Source organism: Cherax quadricarinatus, chromosome 71 (genome assembly GCF_038502225.1).
Source record: "Cherax quadricarinatus isolate ZL_2023a chromosome 71, ASM3850222v1, whole genome shotgun sequence".
In the NCBI taxonomy this organism is placed as follows: Eukaryota; Metazoa; Arthropoda; class Malacostraca; order Decapoda; family Parastacidae; genus Cherax; species Cherax quadricarinatus.
In genome coordinates, this window is record NC_091362.1 from 4,007,063 (window position 1) to 4,030,861 (window position 23,799).

The 23,799-nt window shown below is 41.4% G+C and overlaps 1 protein-coding gene across 1 annotated transcript in view; it reads right to left on the bottom strand.

Moving 5' to 3' along the window:
- CARPA (Carbonic anhydrase-related protein A) overlaps positions 1–23,799 on the bottom strand; it is a 608,382-nt gene that overhangs the window by 73,077 nt on the left and 511,506 nt on the right. Inside the window, exon 5 of the mRNA XM_070099973.1 lies at positions 20,402–20,497. Within this exon, the coding sequence (XP_069956074.1) occupies positions 20,402–20,497 (96 nt within the window). The remainder of the gene's footprint in view (positions 1–20,401; positions 20,498–23,799) is intronic.

The following is a 23,799-nucleotide window of genomic DNA, read 5'->3' on the forward strand; positions in this document are numbered from 1 at the left end:
CATTCACTTAACATCTCCCAAAATCTCTCTCTCTCCTCTACATTCTTCTCTTCTCCAGGTGCATACAAGCATATTATGACCCACTTTTCGAATCCAACCTTTACTTTAATCCACATAATTCTTGAATTTACACATTAATATTCTCTTTTCTCCTTCCATAACTGATCCTTCAACATTACTGCTACCCCTTCCTTTGCTCTAACTCTCTCAGATACTCCAGATTTAATCCCATTTATTTCCCCCCACCGAAACTCCCCTACCCCCTTCAGCTTTGTTTCGCTTAGAGCCAGGACATCCAACTTCTTTTCATTCATAACATCAGCAATCATCTGTTTCTTGTCATCCGCACTACATCCACGCACATTTAAGCATCCCAGTTTTATAAAGTTTTTCTTCTTCTCTTTTTTAGTAAATGTCTACAGAAGGGGTTACTAGCCCATTGCTCCCGGCATTTTAGTCGCCTCATACGACACGCATGGCTTACGGAGGAAAGATTCTTTTCCACTTCCCCATGGACAATAGAAGAACTAAAGAAGAACAAGAGCTATTTAGAAAAAGGAGAAAAGCCTAGATGTATGTATATATATATATGCATGTGCGTGTCTGTGAAGCGTGACCAAAGTGTAAGTAGGAGTAGCAAGATATCCCTGTTATCTAGCGTGTTTATGAGACAGAAAAAGAAACCAGCAATCCTACCATCATGCAAAACAGTTACAGGTTTCTGTTTCACAGTCATCTGGCAGGACGGTAGTACTTCCCTGGGTGGTTGCTGTCTACCAACCTATAATATATATATATATATATATATATATATATATATATATATATATATATAGGGAGGTACCACCTCTATAGCTGGAATGGGGACCCTCATCCTCAGAGAAGACAATAAACGTACCTCAGGGAAAACTCATATATATATATATATATATATATATATATATATATATATATATATATATATATATATATATATATATATATATATATATATATATATATCAAATATATGTATATATATATATATATATATATATATAATATATATATATATATATATATATATATATATATATATATATATATATATATATATATATATATACAAATACGAGCAATTTTTTTCCTGGATCCAGTCTGACTGCTCGGTCTGACTCCAGTATGTTGAGTGCCTATTCATAAGCTGTATGACCCGTACGGGTTTAGCTCTTTTTTTAATTTTTAGTAAGAATATAAAATAATAATAATAATAATAATAATAATAATCAGAATATAAAATAATAATAATAATAATAATAAAAATAATATAAAGAAGTATAAAATAATAATAGTAGTAGTAATAATAATAATAATAATAATAATAATAATAATAATAATAATAATAATAATAATAATAATAATGCGAGAAAATAAACATAATCAGCCGAAGAGTTTCAAGGTGAGTCTTTCACTACACAGACAGTGACACAGTTAACAGTCTTGAAGACGTAACTTGATAAATTCCTGCACTGCCAGTAGACAGGCAGCACCAACAGCTTGATTCATCAAATCGTCGGCTGGAAGACCAGGCTCTGAGACCATCTACAGGTCCTAGGAACGCTTTACAGGTCCTAGTGAAAGCGCTAAAGCCGTAGGTCAGACAGCTCTTGGGGAAATTGGAAATGTTGCTCTCTGATCAAAGAAAGTGAAGGGTAGCTTCGGTTCCCTGGATTAAGAGCTCTTCACCGGCGTTTAAAACACTTCCCTGGGAGGGACTGTATAGAGGTCAGGTTAGGTAAGATTCGTCACTGGGCTTTTGGTCATTTGACCGAGGCCTTCTACTGGCTTACCTGTCCATCCCTTTAACAAATAATATTCTTCGTTTACGGATGAATAAAAATCAAGTGTCATTTATAAGTTATGAATTCTTTTAAAATAAATGACAAAAAAAATTATTAGTAGTATTTAAAATAATTACGAAATGGTAAAACAATTACTCATTAAAATAATTATTTTGAGTATTTGTTATAAATCAAACAATTGGTAAACATTATTAAATAAATTAATAAACGATTATTAAAATGTTAAAATAATTGTTACTTGTTAAAATATATTTTCGAATAACTTAATTTAAAAAAAAATTAGTTTGAAAATAATTATTAAAAGGTATATTACAAACCTTTAATATTGGCAGCCATGCACGCGTTATTTCTCTCACTCAGTCACAACTACATGATTAGAACCTGATTACCTTGTTGACTCTAGCGCAGCATGACCCCCTACCGGTATAGCGCTTCCCCATGATTATAATATAATATTAGTAACAATATGCATTATCCTGCCAGAGTTTGATTAAGTAATTACGCCTTAAATTAATTTTGTCATTTCAGTCTCTCTCTTTTTTTATATAGCGGACGAAATATCTAACTTGCGTTATTATAATATTGGTACAGAGTTATGTGCAACACTTGCGTATCTTTATACCCGAAAAGTTTCGCCTACACAGTGGGATTCTTCAGTCGAGTGTGACGTAAATACTTCAGATAACCGCAAGTTAAAGAATGAGACACTTGTGAAACATCTGGAAATCTTTACTAATGAAATGTTTCGCCAGCCAGTGGCTTCTTCAGTCTGAAGAAGCCACTGGGTGGCGAAACGTTTCCACAATATATTCTCAACAAGTGTCTGATTCTTCTACAGTCGGATACATAGGCGACTGAATATGGAGACAGCAGAAGCAGTACAAAGGTAAATATGATGTTATCTGCCCACTAGCCTTGAAGTTCTAAGGTGATCAGTCCTTCAGCCTGGAGACGTGTTCAGCTTCACATCCTTAAAGAAACTCGTATTTGTTGTGGCAGATGCTAATGTCAAGCTTTTGATTATTTTACCAGTAGCATTAATTGCCTATGATACAGATTTTTTTCATAAAATACATCTCAAAGTTAATGGCTTGGGACAGCAAGGCAATAACTTTGTCAGTGTATGAAGAAAAAACCACTGTTACAATCTACACAAAGTTATCAGGCTACTTTTCTTTCCTCTCTCTTTCTGTTTACCCACAACCTTCTGAAATGCACTATCTTACCTTCTCCATTCTCTCTCCAGTCTGTCCTCTCTCCATTCTTTCTCCTCTCCTTTTTTCCCAACCCACTCATTCATAACGTAACCAAAACAAAATGAGAAAAAAAGGGCAGCATATATACACCGAGAAATACACCGACCGGTGTATTTCTCGGTGTATATACATTGGAATTTTACTTCAGTCTATAATGTAAAAAAATATCCTTGACTGGTAGTGTACATGTGAGACATTCTTAACAAGCTTCATGTAGTCGATAGGCTCCAAACCTAATAAACCTAGGTAAGTTTTTTTTATATAAAAAGTTCAATAGCTTTTAAAAGGAAATAAGGAATAAGTTCACAACAAATTAAATTAATATTAAAAAAATGTCAATAAAGTGAATGAAGTGTGTTTTAGTATCTATAAAGTTATCTTTAAATGCAGTAGGTATTAGATATAATTTACTACCACGCACTAAGCATATGCATGGTATATGAGGTGATACTAAACGAGTATTCCTGGTATACAAGTTGCTACCACCAACATACAAGAGTATTCTCAAGTATACTCAAGTAAGAGTACTCTTGCTATACAAGGTACTACCACCAACCAGTAAGGGTATTCTTGCTTTACAAGGTGCTACCACATTTGTATCTTAAACTACAACAAGGGTAGTTTTAGGTAAAATCATTAATTAAGTAAACGTAGTTGTAGCCCACACCATCCATCCAGTTCCTCTCTCCTGTAAATTCCCTGCCAATTTTCTAATAAGGTATCGTATATTTTATCCTGTTTTCATGCCGGCACTGACCTTAGAGAGCGGAGAATTGGAAGAGAACTTTCTGTTTTATCGTCCTTGTGTACCATGATGATTAACAGCTGTCTTTAATGCAGACAGAGGCAGATGTTTCTTCTCAGTAGGTAGCCTCAGTGTGAACTTACGGTTCCTCTGCTAACTGACTTTCTCATGTATCCAAACCTGTTACTGTTAACCCGAGTACCAGATGCTACTACGCACCATTAATTAAGGAATTTCATGCTTAATTACATGCTAAGGAATATATCAGTATCCCTCAGTGTTTTAGAAGAAAAACAACAGCCTCCAGGTAGACTCTAGGTAGCCTCCAGGTAGCTTCCAGTTAGACTCCAGGTAGCCTCCAGGTAGCCTTCAGGTAGCCTCCAGGTAGCCTCCAGGTACACTCCAGGTAGCCTCCAGGTAGCCTTCAGGTAGCCTCCAGGTAGCCTCCAGGTAGCCTCCAGGTAGACTCCAGGTAGCCTCCAGGTAGCCTCCAGGTAGCCTCCAGGTAGACTCCAGGTAGCCTCCAGGTAGCCTCCAGGTAGACTCCAGGTAGCCTCCAGGTAGCCTCCAGGTAGCCTCCAGGTAGACTCCAGGTAGCCTCCAGGTAGCCTCCAGGTAGCCTCCAGGTAGACTCCAGGTAGACTTCAGGTAGACTCCAGGTAGACTCCAGGTAGCCTCCAGGTAGACTCCAGGTAGACTTCAGGTAGACTCCAGGTAGACTCCAGGTAGTATCACTCTTTTTCAACAGTGACTTTAAAGAAAATTGACATTTAGAACTGATTACTTTTACTCTATTCACGGGGAAGCTCTAAACCCGTTAGGGTTATACAGCTCATGCGGAATGGAAATGTCCGCTAAACTGATTTACTTTTTTTAAAACGTCGAATATGTAAAAAAAAATATTTCCATGTTGTTATTTTATCAATGTTTATGCGTTACCAAGACAGTGTTTCGCCACCAGTGTTGCCAGAAGCCACAGTCAGCATACATTATTGCCAAACAGTTATTGCCACACATGCCTTCAAGACGCTCCCACACGCCATCAGTGTTGCCAGCAACCACAGTCAACATACCTTATTCCCACACAGTGCCACGTGCCTTCAGGACACTCCCACATGCGTGCCACTAGCAGCAGCCCATTCTGGCAACATCACAGATAAATGTTGAGATGTAATTATTTTAATTATTTGAAATACTAAACCCGTGTGGGTCATTGAGCACAAGGAGCGGTGAAGGCTCAATCCTCCGTCACACACTCCAGTACTCTAGTACTTGTGTTCTCTAGTACTGGTGCTCTGTAACACTGGTGTTCTTCGTCAACACGTTGTTAGACATATCGTGGAAAGTTTTCTTTGAGCTGTTTTTGATATATATTAAGTTTAGCGACTCGAGAGTTTCGCGAAAATTTATATTGGCGAGTGTCTAATATTTCCTGGCTTGTACGATGGAAATATCTTTAAATCGTGAAAATTTGTAAGATTGTTTTTTTGCGATATATTTTGTCATTGTTTAACCTAATGTAATTTAACCTAATATTCTCTAACCTAATTAAACCTAACCCAATACAATCTAATCAAAATTAATCTAGCCTATAATAATTTAACCGAACTTAAAGTGATCTGAACTTACCCATTAAATCCCAACGACACCGGATCTAACCCAGCAGCAATAAAACCCAACCTAATATATGGGAACCAAATTTAACCTATTAAGTAATTAATTAAACATTTGTGCTCACTATTACTGTTTTATTTAAATGTACGTTCGTCTTGTTTAACAAAGTAGCGAATTAAGTCGTAAAACAATAATTGACATATATGACAGGAAAAATAGTTCTGGTGTTGACAGTGCTGACTGATTGACTGTTCCTTCACTGTATATTTGATCAAATGCATTCAGCCTTTCGTGAAAGTAATTTCGTTGTTTACATCAGTCAAATAAATAATTTGCACGCAAAGTAGCTATTGTTTGCAAGACCATAAATATATTGCTCGCAATATAAAATTGATATTAAATAATTTGTCTGGTCGAGGATTTTGGTAGATATAGATTTGCATATGTACATGCTTCCTATCCTAGTCCATCCTAAAATAGCCTAACCTAACCTAAAATAACCCAACCTAACCTAACTTAACCTACCTTAGTGTTAACTAGCCAAACATTAATTAACCTAATCCTGCTCTAACCTAAGAAAATCTGGCCTAGCCTAAGATAAATTAAACCTAATAACTTACCCTAATGTGAGAAAATAGTATTTGGGCAAATGTTCGGAAATTGGCGAAAAATTAGGATTATTAATCAAGGGGGAAGCGCTAAACCCGGAGGATTATACAGCACCTGGAGGGGGGGGGGATGTGGAAGGCATTCAGGCTTAATTCGGGGAACTGGAGCACAGATCCAATTCCCTAAATCAAGAGCCCCTCACCAACATCAAGGAACCTTCCTTGAGGGGGAAAAATTAGGAAAGGCGTGTGACTCAGTTGAGACGACACACTGACCAAACTCGCACTCTGTCTCCATAATTTGGTCAGGCAAATCATTGTTACCAATTATGGTTTTTGTTGGTGAGTGATTGTAAGGTGAAGGCAGTGTGTGTGTGTGTGTGTGTGTGTGTGTGTGTGTGTGTGTGTGTGTGTGTGTGTGTGTGTGTGTGTGTGTGTGTCACCATCACCACCTCCAGCATCACCACCATCACCACCTCCAGCACCACCACCATCACCACCTCCAGCACCACCACCAGCACCACCTCTAGCACCATCACCACCTCCAGCACCACCACCACCTCCAGCACCACCACCACCTCCAGCATCATCACCACCTACAGCACCACCACCACTCCAACACCACCACCACCTCCAGCACCGCTATCACCACCTCCAGCACCACCACTACCACCACCAGCACCACCACCACCATACCAGTAACCAGTGGTGGGCTTTTCTCTATCCTCGCAGCTCGGCATATTGCCAGACTTTCCGTGTTGATTGAAAGATTAACCCCCCTGTTGCTGCTAGCAGCCCAAATAGCCATCACAGCCTGATTCATCAGACACCTCGCAGAGGTAGTGATCCAGCATCTAAACGACATATATTTGTTCCAGCAATATCTCTAATACAAGGTGGTAGCAGGTTAATTATATAAGAATGAAGGAGCACTGAGGTAGGCCTAGTTCCTCGTACTCACAGCCACATCCCCCTCATGTCCTCATCCAAACTATATTTAAAGCTACCCAAAGTTTTCGCCTCAGCGACACTAACCTGACCTGTACTTATCTATCCTTTCCAAACCAAGTTTGTCCAACATAAACTCGCTGCTGAAAGTTCTCTCTTGGTATGATAATTTCAGCAAGTTTTCTATATATCTTTTACTTATTCCTGATTATCACTAATATACTTCAATCGTATCTCTTCTAATTCTACATATTTTCAGACACACATGTGCGACAGTTGGGAATCTTATTGATGAAATGTTTCGCCTACGCAGTAGGCTTCTTCAGTTAAATACAGAGACAGCAGGTACATAAGTGAAATGAAGATGATGTAATCAGACCATCTACCTGCTGCGTCTGTATTTGACTGAAGAAGCCTACTGCGTAGGCGAAGCGTTTCATCAGTAAAGATTCCCAACTTTTGCACGTGTTTTTAATCATCAGCTTATCTGTATTTTATATAATTTTCAACATATCTTTCAAGAGAGTGTAAATTCACTTCCTTCAGCCTATCTTCGTAGGAAAGTTTTCTAGTATAGGGGATCAATTTCGACAACCTACTGTATTTGCTTTCCGGAGCATTTGTCCATTCAGTAATACAGAAACCAGATCAGAGCAGCGTAATCTAAACAAAACCTTACTAAAGATATAAAAGGTTGAGGTATAACCTAAGGTCTTCCATTATTGATACTTCTGATATGAAGCCATGATTTGTGTTAACTTTGTTGCAAACACTTTGCGAAGTTGTCTTGACTTTAAACTGCTTATAATTAGAGCTCCTGAATATTTTTTCGCTCTCAGTTCAGCTGAGATCTACATTATTTAGGTTATAAATAACAGATCATTCTGTAGGTATTCAGTGCCTTTATCAGAAATTAAATCACGGTGTATATTAGTGACAATGGTAAACTTATTAGTGTAGGTATTTATTCCTTCATCTATGTCGTTTATGTGGATGTGAAAAACAAGGATCCTAAAACGACCCCTGTAGAAAACCACTTGCAATGCGTCCCTATTCTGATTTCTCCGTATTTATTCAAACTCGCTGGTTTCTTCGACTAACCATGCCTCGATCATGGAGATAATTTCTCCTACACCATGTCCTACCACTGTTTTTATTAGATTCCTGTATGGAACTGTTGATATCAAAGGTTTTGCTGAAGTTTTTAAACACAATATCGTATCCTTTACCTTGATCTACCATTTCGAATACTTTAGTGAATAAAAAAACAGTAAATTCGTAAGGCGTCTAAGACCACGCTTTAATTTGTACACAATACAGACATGTTGGTAAGACACATATGCAACACTTAGTATCTTTTTTGATTAAATGGTTTGGTATCACAGCAGGCTTCATCAGTCGAATATAGAGATTATGGTACAAGAAGTAGACAGGTAATTTTGAGGTGGCCAGTCCCTTTCTGTTGACAGAAGGTGGTCAGCTCCTTACGAACAACAACAACAACTATTACAACAACCACAGCAACTATTACAACAACCACCTCAACAATCACCATAACAACCGCCACCACAACCACAGTCTACCACAGCTACCAAAATCACCACAACAACAGTCACCACAACAACAATCACCCCCAGCCACTAATACAGGGAGGGTGATACCATGAGTAGCCATCACGCGATCACCTGCCCAAAGAGTGACTCATTGTCCCTCACTGCCTTCCTTCCTTCCTTCCTTCCTTCCCCCTCCCTCCCTTCCACTCCATCCCTCCCTCGCACTCTCCCTCCTTTTCTCCCTCCCTATTTCCTTAATTCGCTCCCACCCTTCGTTCTTAACTCCTTCTCTCCCTCCCAGTTAAGTGTTTCTCTTATCTCTCTCATTCTCTTTCCCATTATCTCTCCATACACATTCCCTCATATCTTCCTCAGTTTTCCCCTCATGTTTCCCTCCCAGCTCTCTTCATTTCTCCCTCACAGCTTCCTTCACGTCTCCCTCACAGCTCCCATAACTGTGGATCTAAAAGTCGTAAAAACAACAGGAGCGAAGAAACGATGCAAATTGCGAAAAAACCTTCAACGGGGACCAAGTTTCACTCTCTGTAGATTGCAGAGGTCTGTCAAGTGATGGCTTGACGGAGCTCAGCACAGAGAGAAACGTTGTGGCAATGTTTCTCCGGCAACGTTTGTTTTCATCATTATTGTCTGGTTAATCAAATCAACCGCGTCTCTTATATTATTATTATTATTATTATTATTATTATTATTATTATTATTATTATTATTATTATTATTATTATTATTATTATTATTATTATTATTATTTGTATTAGTATTATTAGTATTGCTGCTGTTGTCGGTGTTGTTGTTACTATTATTATTATAATTGATATTATCCTCAACAACAACAACAACAACAACAACAACAACAATAATAATAATAATAATAATAATAATAATAATAATAATAATAATAATAATAATAATAATAATAATAAAGATAATAATATTATTATTGTTGGTATAATTGACATTATTATTTTATCATTGTTATTAATATTATAACTATCATTACTATTATTATAATTACCAAAAAGTGCTAGAACAGAATGGGTCATAAAGGCTATGTCGTCTATGAGTGAAAGTCCGCCTACCTGTGTCACAGGTAACGATGCTCCCTTCGGCTTAGGGATCAGGGGGGACCTGTTTCCTTGCACCTGACACACTAATTAGATTACCTCAGAGCGAAAGGTTGCGTCGAAACGTGTTTCTCCTTCACTAGTAACTAGAAGGTTTTAGTTCTTTGGGAATATTTCTGAAGGACTAGACGGAGAATGGGAGATGGGTGGATGGAATAAATAGGGTGAGTGCGGAAAGGCGGAAAGCAGTCAGGGATGAATATGAGTATATGGTCATGAACGTGGGTGAATGGTAATGAACGTGGGTGTATGGTAATGAACGTGCGTGCATGGTCATGAACGTGGGTATATGGTCATGAACGTGGGTGTATGGTCATGAACGTGCGTGTATGGTAATGAACGTGGGGGTACGGTAGTGAACATGGGTGTATGGTAGTGAACATCGGTGTATAGTAGTGAACATGAGTGTATGGTTATGAACATGGGTATATGGTAATGAATATGGGTGTATGGTAGTGAAAATGGATTTAGTAGTTACAAGGGGAGAAGTAAACAGGGAACGTGTGCTGTGGTATAAGTAGATAGGGACGCTGGTGTGTAGAATGGACATATGGGCAAGCAGTGTGTGTGGAAGGTGGACATATGGGCAAGCAGTGTGTGTGGAAGGTGGACATATGGGCAAGAAGTGTGTGTGGAAGGTGGACATATGGGCAAGAAGTGTGTGTGGAAGTTGGACATATGGGCAAGCAGTGTGTGTGGAAGGTGGACATATGGGCAAGAAGTGTGTGTGGAAGGTGGACATATGGGCAAGAAGTGTGTGTGGAAGGTGGACATATGGGCAAGCAGTGTGTGTGGAAGGTGGACATATGGGCAAGCAGTGTGTGCGGAAGGTGGACATACGGGCAAGCAGTGTGTGTGGAAGGTGAATATATGGGCAAGCAGTGTGTGTGAAAGGTGGACATATGGGTAAGCAGTGTGTGTGGAAGGTGAACATATGGGCAAGCAGTGTGTGTGGAAGGTGGACATATGGGTAAGCAGTGTGCGTGGAAGGTAGACATATGGGCAAGCAGTGTGTGTGGAAGGTGGACATATGGGCAAGCAGTGTGTGTGGAAGGTGGACATATGGGCAAGCAGTGTGTGTGGAAGGTAGACATATGGGCAAGCAGTGTGTGTGGAAGGTGGACATATGGGCAAGCAGTGTGTGTGGAAGGTGGACATATGGGCAAGCAGTGTGTGTGGAAGGTAGACATATGGGCAATCAGTGTGTGTGGAAGGTGGACATATGGGCAAGCAGTGTGTGTGGAAGGTGGACATATGGGCAAGCAGTGTGTGTGGAAGGTGGACATAGGGGCAAGCAGTGTGTGTGGAAGGTGTACATATGGGCAAGCAGTGTGTGTGGAAGGTAGACATATGGGCAATCAGTGTGTGTGGAAGGTAGACATATGGGCAAGCAGTGTGTGTGGAAGGTGGACATATGGGCAAGCAGTGTGTGTGGAAGGTGGACATATGGGCAAGCAGTGTGTGTGGAAGGTAGACATATGGGCAAGCAGTGTGTGTGGAAGGTAGACATATGGGCAATCAGTGTGTGTGGAAGGTGGACATATGGGCAAGCAGTGTGTGTGGAAGGTGGACATATGGGCAAGCAGTGTGTGTGGAAGGTGGACATATGGGCAAGCAGTGTGTGTGGAAGGTAGACATATGGGCAAGCAGTGTGTGTGGATGGTGGACATATGGGCAAGCAGTGTGTGTGGAAGGTGGACATATGGGCAAGCAGTGTGTGCGGAAGGTGGACATATGGAAAACCAGAGTGTTGAAATACGCAGGGAAGACTGATCGCTGCTGGATCAAGCCTTTACCTAGACAAACATTAAGCTTGGGAACATTTCCCAGGTAAAAAACACAAAATTAAGACGAGGACGTAGGAACTAAACATCTTTGCTCGAAAGTGAGTAGCATTAGCCTGTACCTTTCATTTTTTGGATGCAACATTGCATACCTCCTGATGACGCACGAGAGTGTGAAAGATCTAGAGCTAAATATTTCCAACCTCATATGGCTTGTTCTGCCTTTATATATATATATATATATATATATATATATATATATATATATATATATATATATATATATATATACATATATATATATATATATATATATATATATATATATATATATATATATATATATATATATATATATATATATATATTATATATATATATATATATATATATATATATATATATATATATATATATATATATATATATATATATATATATATATATATATAATGCAGTATATGTGTGAAAGCAATGCATCTTTTGGTTTCACAACAGTAATAATATATTCATGATCTTAAACTGAAATATATTTTATTCTATTTTCATACTTTCTATTTGCTGAAAGCCTTAAAGAAGACTTTCTTACTTGATTCAAGAGATTTTCGTCAGCGCCTAGGTACCACCCTTGGTTCAAGAGACCTTGGCCAGCACCTAGGTACCACCCTTGGTTCCAGAGACCTTCGTCAGCACCTAGGTACCACCCTTGGTTCAAGAGACCTTCGCCAGCACCTAGGTACCACCCTTGGTTCAAGAGACCATCGCCAGCACCTAGGTACCACCCTTGGTTCCAGAGACCTTCGCCAGCACCTAGGTACCATCCTTGGTTCCAGAGACCTTCGCCAGCACCTAGGTACCACCCTTGGTTCCAGAGACCTTCGTCAGCGCCTAGATACCACCCTTGGTTCCAGAGACCTTCGCCAACACCTAGGTACCACCCTTGGTTCCAGAGACCTTCGCCAGCACCTAGGTACCACCCTTGGTTCCAGAGACCTTCGCCAGCACCTAGGTACCACCCTTGGTTCAAGAGACCTTGGCCAGCACCTAGGTACCACCCTTGGTTCCAGAGACCTTCGGCAGCACCTAGGTACCACCCTTGGTTCAAGAGACCTTCGCCAGGACCTAGGTACCACCCTTGGTTCAAGAGACCTTCGCCAGCACCTAGGTACCACCCTTGTTCAAGACACCTTCGCCAGCACCTAGGTACCACCCTTGGTTCAAGAGACCTTCGCCAGCACCTAGGTACCACCCTTGGTTCAAGAGACCTTCGCCAGCACCTAGGTACCACCCTTGGTTCAAGAGACCTTGGCCAGCACCTAGGTACCACCCTTGGTTCCAGAGACCTTCGCCAGCACCTAGGTACCACCCTTGGTTCAAGAGACCTTCGCCAGCACCTAGGTACCACCCTTGGTTCAAGAGACCTTCGCCAGCACCTAGGTACCACCCTTGGTTCAAGAGACCTTCGCCAGCACCTAAGTACCACCCTTGGTTCAAGAGACCTTCGCCAGCACCTAGGTACCACCCTTGGTTCAAGAGACCTTCGCCAGCACCTAGGTACCACCCTTGGTTCAAGAGACCTTCGCCAGCACCTAGGTACCACCCTTGGTTCAAGAGACCTTCACCAGCACCTAGGTACCACCCTTGGTTCAAGAGACCTTCGCCAGCACCTAGGTACCACCCTTGGTTCAAGAGACCTTCGCCAGCACCTAGGTACCACCCTTGGTTCAAGAGACCTTCGCCAGCACCTAGGTACCACCCTTGGTTCAAGAGACCTTCGCCAGCACCTAGGTACCACCCTTGGTTCAAGAGACCTTCGCCAGCACCTAGGTACCACCCTTGGTTCAAGAGACCCTCACCAGCACCTAGGTACCACCCTTGGTTCAAGAGACCCTCACCAGCACCTAGGTACCACCCTTGGTTCAAGAGACCTTCACCAGCACCTAGCTACCACCCTTGGTTCCAGAGACCTTCGCCAGCACCTAGGTACCACCCTTGGTTCAAGAGACCTTCACCAGCACCTAGGTACCACCCTTGGTTCAAGAGACCTTCGCCAGCACCTAGGTACCACCCTTGGTTCAAGAGACCTTCACCAGCACCTAGCTACCACCCTTGGTTCCAGAGACCTTCGCCAGCACCTAGGTACCACCCTTGGTTCAAGAGACCTTCACCAGCACCTAGGTACCACCCTTGGTTCAAGAGACCCTCACCAGCACCTAGGTACCACCCTTGGTTCAAGAGACCTTCACCAGCACCTAGCTACCACCCTTGGTTCCAGAGACCTTCGCCAGCACCTAGGTACCACCCTTGGTTCAAGAGACCTTCACCAGCACCTAGGTACCACCCTTGGTTCAAGAGACCTTCACCAGCACCTAGGTACCACCCTAGAAGAGCTAAATTTACAAAATCTTATCTAAAAATATTTCCCAAATAGAGTATAATACATTTGTACTAATACCTAGGCTTTCTCTAATGTATCAATCACTTCCATTTGTTTTAACCAAGATAACACTTATCCTTTACTATTTTTTATTTATTCTGTAAAACATATATATTTTACCTTTGTTATTTATCCAATAAAACATGTTACCTCTTTAATTCATAAAATACAACATATGTTCTTTACCTCAATTCAAATTACATAAATATTTTAGTGTATATATTGTATTCAACATAGTGCATTTAATTGATCACAATATTTTAGTCAATACAGGAACAATACTCGTCACTTTCCATTCATTTGCATCTCTATATATTTTTTTCATCAAAATATTGAGATACTGCAGCGCGGTCGTTAAATTCTCCATGTTCTTCAACAAGCAATGACAATATTCCTGCGGTATCCTAACTTTATTACTGTTTAGGTCCAATACATAACTGAAAGTAGCATTTCCATATTGTTGTTAGTAGCGTAAACCTTCTCTTTCTATTTGTGTGTGTGTGTGTGTGTGTGTGTGTGTGTGTGTGTGTGTGTGTGTGTGTGTGTGTGTGTGTGTGTGTGTGTGTGTGTGTGTGTGTGTCTGCATACTCGTCTATTTGTACTCGTCTATTAGTGGTTGCTGGGGTCGATTCTCAGCTCCTCGCTCTGTCTCTTTCTGCTTTCCATATTTACTTCTACTCATGTAGACCCTATCATACCTCTTCCTGAAACTACGTATGGAGCCTGCTTCCACTGCTACTTTGTCCAGATTTTTCCACTTCCTCTCCATCATGATTCTTAAGAAATACTTCCTGACATCCCTGGGATTCCTCTGTGTCATTAACTTCCAACTGTACCCTTTTGTACACATTCTCTTATTCTCAGTGTATCACTGTCCACTTTATCAAGCCCTTGGAGTAGTTTATATGTCGTTATTATGTCTCCTTTGCTTCTTGTATCCCCTAATGTGATCAGATTCATTTCCTTAGCCTCTCCTAATAGCTTGTTCCATACCTCTGGAACTTGTCCGGTTGCACATTCTCCAGTTTCTTAATACAATTTGTCACGTGGGAGCTCCATGCTGGTGGTGCATATTTGAAAATGAGCGTAACGTAAGGTTAGGTAAGGTTCGTCAAGAAACAGGACAAGTGTTTCCTGACGCGGGCCTTAGATGACGACCCGCCATTGGAGCTTTTGGTCGTCTAACCTAGGCCTTCCGCTGGCTTACCGGTCCACCCCTTTAAAAAATATGGTCATAGTTACAACCATTTGTGAAGTAAGCAGTCTAACATGAGTCATATATAAGACGATGACTGATTACGTTGAGATTTCTGAAAGCCTATTTTGGATCTGAAGGACGAGCATTCACTGCAGATTTTATTCGGTTGATGCTGGACTCCAGCGATATGTTCGGAACTATGCTCACCCCTAGGTCGTTTTTCTTGACTCAGGTTTGCAACCATTGTGTTCAAAGTCAGCACTAAACTTCTGATTTTTTTTTTCGTTCCCCAATTTTCTTGTATATACTGGGTTTGCGTTAAAGTAGTCACTTGTCTGAACAGAACACTCTAGCAGTTTGTACGGGACGGTTTTTATTTTCCTGATTAAGTTTACATCAAAAGCTATGTCATTCAAATATGCTAGACGCAGTACTCGTCATAATACTGATTCTTGCAGAGCCATCTTGCTAGGCTTTTCCATTCTGATACCTGTTCTCTTTGTCTTTTTTCCTCTAAGTGCTTTGCTTTTTGATAAACTGTAGTACATTCCCTGTTAATCTTGCCTGCTCCTCAAGTTTCTGACCCAGTTTCTTGTGAGGTACACTGTCGTAAGAATTCCTGCAGTCCAAGAATATTCAGGTCAGCCATTCCTCTCTCTCTCTCTCTCTCTCTCTCTCTCTCTCTCTCTCTCTCTCTCTCTCTCTCTCTCTCTCTCTCTCTCTCTCTCTCTCTCTCTCTCTCTCTCTCTCTCTTTCCCCTGCCTCTCTTCTGTTAATTTGTCATTGAACTCCAACAGGTTTATAAGACATGATTTATCATCTCTCAGCCTCCTCTTGGTTATTGTTTATGAAACCATTTTCCTCCAGGCACTCCACTACTCTCCTTATATTCCCCATTACTGTACACAATTTGCAGTCAGTGATACTGTTTTATCAATTTAAGTTTTCTGTCTTTCTCCTTTCTTAAATAGTATAATTACATTAGCTGTTTTCCAGGCTTCTGGCATATTATGCTTCTGGTGTCTCGCAGAATCCATGGTGACATTTTTAAGTCTTATTGCTTAAATAACTTTTTTTAAACCCATTTTGTGTGCATGGTGTCCAGTGTACGATGGTGTATCCTTTCTACAGTATGTTTCAACCGTAGGAGGCCCTGAGTTGGTACTCACGTAGTTGCAATCGCCATGTTTGCATATTATGTCTGTAGTAAATGACAACCCGGGGCCTTGTACGAGTGAAACACACTGAATATGAGTGGTGTTGTCTTCTGATTCCACTGAAAATACTTAATTCAATTGTTTGTTCTGCTCTTCATAGACTTGCCTGCCATTTCACGTGAGCTCTCCTTCCTTCTCATTACTCTCGTCGTCAGCTGGTATGGTCGTAAAGCAGTTTCTGTTCAGATTTGACATTTTCTGCGGTCTTTCTCAAATCGCCGTTCATCTCATTTTCTCACTCTTTCAAATTATTTCCTGTTTCTTCTGTTCATATATGTTTTCTTCTATCTTTTCCTATTTAAGTTTTCTCCACACGCTTTCACTGTTGTTATCTTTTTCATTTTCCATCCTTGGTTAAATTACGGATACTCTGTTCTTACCAGTACATTTTTTTCTCACACTGTCTCTAGGAACTACCTAATCATTGTAAAGTTTCCACTCTTGAAATCTGATTTCTTCCGTCCCCCACTTGTTATTCTTCACCTAATGTTTACTTCCACAAGGTATTAGAAATAGTATTCAAAGGCCTCTTATATTCCATTTCACCTATATAAGCTGCACTTGCAGTAAATACTACATCCAGTCTTACCGAGTCATACCTTCCTCTTACTGCGTCCATGACATGATGGTACACATAGTTTTCCCATCATTACCTACATCAATTAGTGAGACACATGCACAACACTAGGAGTTTTTATTGACGATAAGTTTCGCCTTCGCTGCAGGCTTCATCAGGCGATTTCATAGATATCAGAATTGGAAGAAGAAGCATACGACATGGAGAGGTAGTCAGGGTAATCAATCCATCACTCTTGGAACAAGATTATAGGTATCTTAGCCAAATACAGAAGCAATTGGCGCAAAGACTTATAAAAGTCGTAGTGTTACCCATGTCTCTTATTCTTCAACTTATCGGTATTATAACTCATTTGTAAGATAATTCTTTACGGATGAAATATCCAATGATTAATTTTGCTTTTAGCAAATAGGCTCTTCCCACTTTCCCTGTTGTGTCAACCATTACTTTCACTGTGGTGTCAACCACTACTTTTCTTGTGGTGTCAACCATTACTTTCACTGTGGTGTCAACTATTACTTTCCCTGTTGTGTCAACCACTACTTTTCTTGTGGTGTCAACCATTGCTTTTACTGTGGTGTCATCCAATACTTTTACTGTGGTGTCATCCATTACTTTCCCTGTGGTGTCGACCATTACTTTCACTGTGGTGTCAACCATTACTTTCCCTGTGGTGTCAACCATTACTTTCACTGTAGTGTCAACCATTACTTTCACTGTGGTGTCAACCATTACTTTCACTGTGGTGTCATCCATTACTTTCACTGTGGTGTCAACCATTACTTTCCCTGTGGTGTCAACTATTACTTTCACTGTGGTGTCAACCATTGCTTTCCCTGTGGTGTCAACCATTACTTTCACTGTGGTGTCAACCATTACTTTCCCTGTGGTGTCAACCATTACTTTCTCTGTGGTGTCAACCATTGCTTTTGCTGTGGTGTTAACCATTACTTTATTATCGTGGTGGTGGCGGTGGTAGTGACAGTAAACATGACTCACGAAATCGTAATGACACGATTGCAAACAAACCATACCACGGGCGGGGATAGAACCGGCGATCAGTCTCAAAACTCCAGACCGTAGCGTTAGCCACTGGATCATCTTATTGTGGCTAGCTGGTCCAGTGGCTAACGCGACGGTCTGGAGTTTTGAGACTCTCAGATCGCGGGTTCTATTTCCGCCCATGGTATGGTTTGGTAGAGAGAGTGTTGTTATAGTGGTGGTGGTGTTAACTGTGTTATTATTGTTATCGTTGTGGTGGCGGTAGTTTGTTTTGGTATGCCTTTGTACTGTTCTGTGTTTGATGTTTTTATTTACTCACTCAATTGCACTAATCTATTTGTGGTTGCAAGGGTCTTCCCTCTCCTGGTCCAGTCTCTCCACTAGCCGGTACTGAGTCTTCCCTCTCCTGGTCCAGTCTCTCCACTAGCCGGTACTGAGTCTTCCCTCTCCTGGCTGCATGAGCCCTGTCATACCTATTCTTAAGCTATGTCTGGATCTTCCCTCCACTGTGCAGTCTAGGTAGTTCCACTTCATGACCACTCTAAGGCTTAAGAAGAATTTACAAACATCCCTGTGTCTAGTCTGTGTTTTAACTTTCAGCTGTGCCCTCGTGTACCTGACATCCACCTTGTTCACCTTGTCAATTCCTCTCAGTACTTTTTTATGTCGTAATCATATCACCTCTAGCTCTTCTGTCGTCAGATGTCATCGGATCAAGCTCTTGTAGCCTCTGGGACTACTGTCGTTCCAGAACTATTTACACCTCTAGGCTTAACAGGTAGGTTTACAGCCTTTGTTCCCCAAGCCTGTACTCTGTGTCCGGTTATCTTTGCTCTTCCACGATTTTCATATCTTTGAACTTTATTTGGTCAGATTTTAAGTCACTTGTAACACCAATCCTGCAACTTCTCCGGATCCGTTTTTAGTGTATGTTCCACTTCACGTCATCTGCGGACAGGAATACCTCTGATTCTTCTGTCATGTCATCTATGTACACAAACTGTATCGGTGCCAGTATTAACCCTTATGAAACCCATTCATCACACTTGCCAGTCCATATTTCCCCCCGAACAAAACCACTTTCTTTCCTTCCTATCATATATTTATTGATCCACTGTAGTGTCATGTTACACAGTTGATGAATGAGACATATATGCAACAATAGGAATCTTTTGGACAAAATGTTTCGCCTGTGCTTCAGGCTTATCAGTCGAATATTGAGAAGAATTACACTCCTGGAGATATCAGCCTTAATGATAAACAAACTAGACGAAGTCGAGATGTAGTATAACGTAATCAGTTCATGAGCCTTATTAATGCAAGACAATCTTAATGTGAATTTGAATAAATGGGTTGAAAAAGAGTCAAGCTGACAAATGAGACTCAACACTTCGACTCTAGGCTTAGATACTGATTGCCTTCACTCATCATTTTCCACTTTTTTTCTGCACTGGACTGAAGAAGCCAATGGCTGGCGAAACATTTCCAGAATTAAGATACTCAAATGTTGCACGTGTGTCTCATTTATCGTGTTAACCTGAAGTAGAGGACCGTGGCCAGAGACTTATGTACAGGACATTAAGGTGCAACAGCTTTTAGATGAAGTGACAGGTAAGTTAGGCCCACTAGTAGAATTAGGTCATGCTAAACAGTTACTAGCAGTAGTGTTTGAAGACATCCTTTGTGCTTGAACATAAGACACTGATTGTCTTGCAACAGGGCTGATGATGTGATTACATCAAACGCTATGTCTACTTCTTCTTCTGTGTCTTCCACTAAGGTTGATGTCTCCATGAGTGTTATTCGTCTCTGTATTCGACTGTTCAAGCCCGCAGCACAGGCCAGCTCTGCCTGCATGATCAGTAAAGAATCCTTGTGTTGCACATTATCCACTGTGGAAGTTGCACTATTATTCCTGCTTGCTTCTCTAGCTTTCTTCACAATCACTTGTGTGGTACTGTATCGAACGCCTTCTTACAGTTCAAAAATGTGCAGTCCACCCATCATTGTCTCTTTGCTAACTTTCGGCACCTTGTTATAAAACTTTAGCAGATTTGTAACTCAGGATTTACCATGTCTTAAACGGTGTTCGCTGGTGGTTATGAATCCGATCCTTTCCAGGTGCTACACTACTCTCGTGTGTGTGTGTGTGTGTGTGTGTGTGTGTGTGTGTGTGTGTGTGTGTGTGTGTGTGTGTGTGTGTGTGTGTGTGTGTGTGTGTGTGTGTGTGTGTGTGTGCACCTATTTTCTAGATATTTTTGGTTTCAGAAGTCGATTCAAAAGCTCCTGTACTCCCTTTCCTTCCTTCCCTCCCTCCCTCCCTCTCTTCTTCCCTCCATCCCTCTCTCTTCCCTCCATCCCTTTCGGTCTGTCTTCCCACATATCCCTTCCTCTCTCTCTCTCTCTCTCTCTCTCTCTCTCTCTCTCTCTCTCTCTCTCTCTCTCTCTCTCTCTCTCTCTCTCTCTCTCTCCTCCTTACCTGGATCATAATGGAGAGACCGACGATGCCATTGGAGCCAAGTCTCGCTTCACTCATGTTGCGGTAAAGGTCAGCGTTGAAGCCATACAGCTGAATCTGTCGGAAAGAATGTTGTGTGAGACAAGAACCACTGAATCTGACGGGAAGTGAATCTAACAGAAAGGGGTGTATTGTGTGTGAGACAAGAATCAGTGAATCTGATGGGAAGGAATGTATTGAATCTGATGGGAAGAAGAATGCTGTTTGAGACAACATTCACTGAATCTGATGGTAAGAATGTTGTCTGAGGCAAGAAGCACTGAATCTGAAGGAAAAATGAATGTTGTATCAGACAGCAACCACTGAATCTGGCGGGAAGGAAAGTGTTGTGTGAGACAAGAACCATTGAACAATGTCCTTCATTTAGAACCAATAATTAGCCAAGAACTTCAGTTCGTATATCTCTGTATGGTACAATACAGTTGAGTTAATTGGTACAAAAATACTTTCCCGGTGATGTTATTACGTTGAGATATGTTGTCTTGTGGAAACATAATAGAACTTTAACATAATCTAGCAATATTATGTTAGTCTAAGTTATGGGATGTTAGTTTAGGTTAGGTTAAGGGCAGAATATGGCAAAAGCCGACAAGTAGGAATAGAGGCACTGCTAGATAAGGTTAGATTAGCTTACGTCAGATTGGTTTAGGTTAGATCATTTCAGGTTAAGATAAGTCAGAACAAATTAAGGTAGGATAAATGAGGTTAGGTAAGGTTTGGTAGGGTTTGGTTTGGTTACGTTAGCTAAGGCTGACTAGGTTAGGTTAGATTATACTAATGTATGTCTCTTTAAAGTACTTTACCCTATAATTACGTACAAATGATCAACATCAACTAAAAAGTAAAGAGAGCTGTGTACGTCCGGCAGCGCGAGGTGAATCATATAATCGTAAAGCGTACATTTTCTCACGAACGCTGAAAACATTGGAGTATGATGAAGCTGCCGGGAGAACATTGTACGAGACTCCGAGGAACCACTAACCTCATCAGCATACAATGAAAATATGAAGAGGAATGGTAATAGATTTTCTTGAGGATGAAAATTCTGGTTTTAAGCTTAGTGACACTCCTGAGTTTGGAATATTGTGGTGTGTGTGTGTGTGTGTGTGTGTGTGTGTGTGTGTGTGTGTGTGTGTGTGTGTGTGTGTGTGGGTGTGTGTGTGTGTGTGTGTGTGTGTGTGTGTGTGTGTGTGTGTGTGTGTGTGTGTGTGTGTGTGTGTGTGTGTGTGTGTGTGTGTGTGTGTGCGTGTGTGTGTGTGTGTGTGTGTGTGTACTCACCTAGTTGTACTCACCTAGTTGAGGTTGCAAGGGTCGAGTCCAAGCTCCTGGCCCCGCCTCTTCACTGGTCGCTACTAGGTCACTCTCCCTGAACCATGAGCTTTATCGTACCTCTGCTTAAAGCTATGTATGGATCCTGCCTTCACTACTTCGCTTCCCAAACTATTCCACTTACTGACTACTCTGTGGCTGAAGAAATACTTCCTAACATCCCTGTGATTCATCTGTGTCTTCAACTTCCAACTGTGTCCCCTTGTTACTGTGTCCAATCTCTGGAACATCCTGTCTTTGTCCACCTTGTCAATTCCTCTCAGCATTTTGTATGTCGTTATCATGTCCCCCCTATCTCTCCTGTCCTCCAGTGTCGTCAGGTTGATTTCCCTCTCCTCGTAGGACATACCTCTTAGCTCTGGGACTAGTCTTGCTGCAAACCTTTGCACTTTCTCTAGTTTCTTTACGTGCTTGGCTAGGTGTGGGTTCCAAACTGGTGCCGCATACTCCAAAATGGGCCTAACGTACACGGTGTACAGGGTCCTGAACGATTCCTTATTAAGATGTCGGAATGCTGTTCTGAGGATTGCTAGGCGCCCATATGCTGCAGCCGTTATTTGGTTGATGTGCGCTTCAGGAGATGTGTCTGGTGTTATACTCACCCCAAGATCTTTTTCCTTGAGTGAGGTTTGTAGTCTTTGGCCCCCCTAGACTGTACTCCGTCTGCGGTCTTCTTTGCCCTTCCCCAATCTTCATGACTTTGCACTTGGTGGGTCACAGGTGCCCACTCTGACACCTCGCCATGTACCATGACTCGCTACTGTCTTCCTGACAAGTATTCCCTGATCCATTGTAATGCCTTCCCTGTTATCCCTGCTTGGTCCTCCAGTTTTTGCACTAATCTCTTGTGTGGAACTGTGTCAAAAGCCTTCTTGCAGTCCAAGAAAATGCAATCCACCCACCCCTCTCTCTCTTGTCTTACTGCTGTCACCATGTCATAGAACTCCAGTAGGTTTGTGACACAGGATTTTCCGTCCCTGAAACCATGTTGGCTGCTGTTGATGAGATCATTCCTTTCTAGGTGTTCCACAACTCTTCTGATAATCTTCTCCATGACTTTGCATACTGTGCATGTCAGTGACACTGGTCTGTAGTTTAGTGCTTCATGTGTGTCTCCTTTTTTAAAGATTGCGACTACATTTACTGTCTTCCATGCCTCAGGCAATCTCCCTGTTTCGATAGATGTATTGAATATTGTTGTTAGGGGTACACATAGCGCCTCTGCTCCCTCTCTCAGGACCCATGGGGAGATGTTATCTGGCCCCATTGCCTTTGAGGTATCTAGCTCACTCAGAAGCCTCTTCACTTCTTCCTCGTTTGTGTGTACTGTGTCCAGCACATGGTGGTGTACCCCACCTCTCCTTCTTTCTGGATCCCCTTCTGTCTCCTCTGTGAACTCTTCTTTGAATCTCTTGTTGAGTTTCTCACATACTTCACGGTCATTTCTTGTTGTCTCTCCTCCTTCCTTCCTTAGCCTGATTACCTGGTCCTTGACTGTTGTTTTCCTCCTGATATGGCTGTATAACAGTTTCGGGTCAGATATGGCTTTCGCTGCTATGTCGTTTTCATATTGTCGTTGGGCCACCCTTCTTATCTGTGCATATTCGTTTCTGGCTCTACGACTGCTCTCTTTATTCTCCTGGGTCCTTTGCCTTCTATATTTCTTCCATTCCCTAGCACACTTGGTTTTTGCCTTCCTGCACCTTTGGGTGAATCATGGGCTCATTCTGGCTTTTCATTATTCCTGTTACCCTTGGGTACAAACCTCTCCTCAGCCTCCTTGCACATTGTTGCTACATATTCCATCATCTCATTAACTGGCTTCCCTGCCAGTTCTCTGTCCCACTGAACCTCGTTCAGGAAGTTCCTCATTCCCGTGTAGTCCCCTTTCTTGTAGTTTGGCTTCATTCGGCCTGGCCTTCCTGCTTCCCCCTCCACTTGTAGCTCTACTGTGTATTCGAAGCTTAAAACCACATGATCGCTGGCCCCAAGGGGTCTTTCATATGTGATGTCCTCAATATCTGCACTAC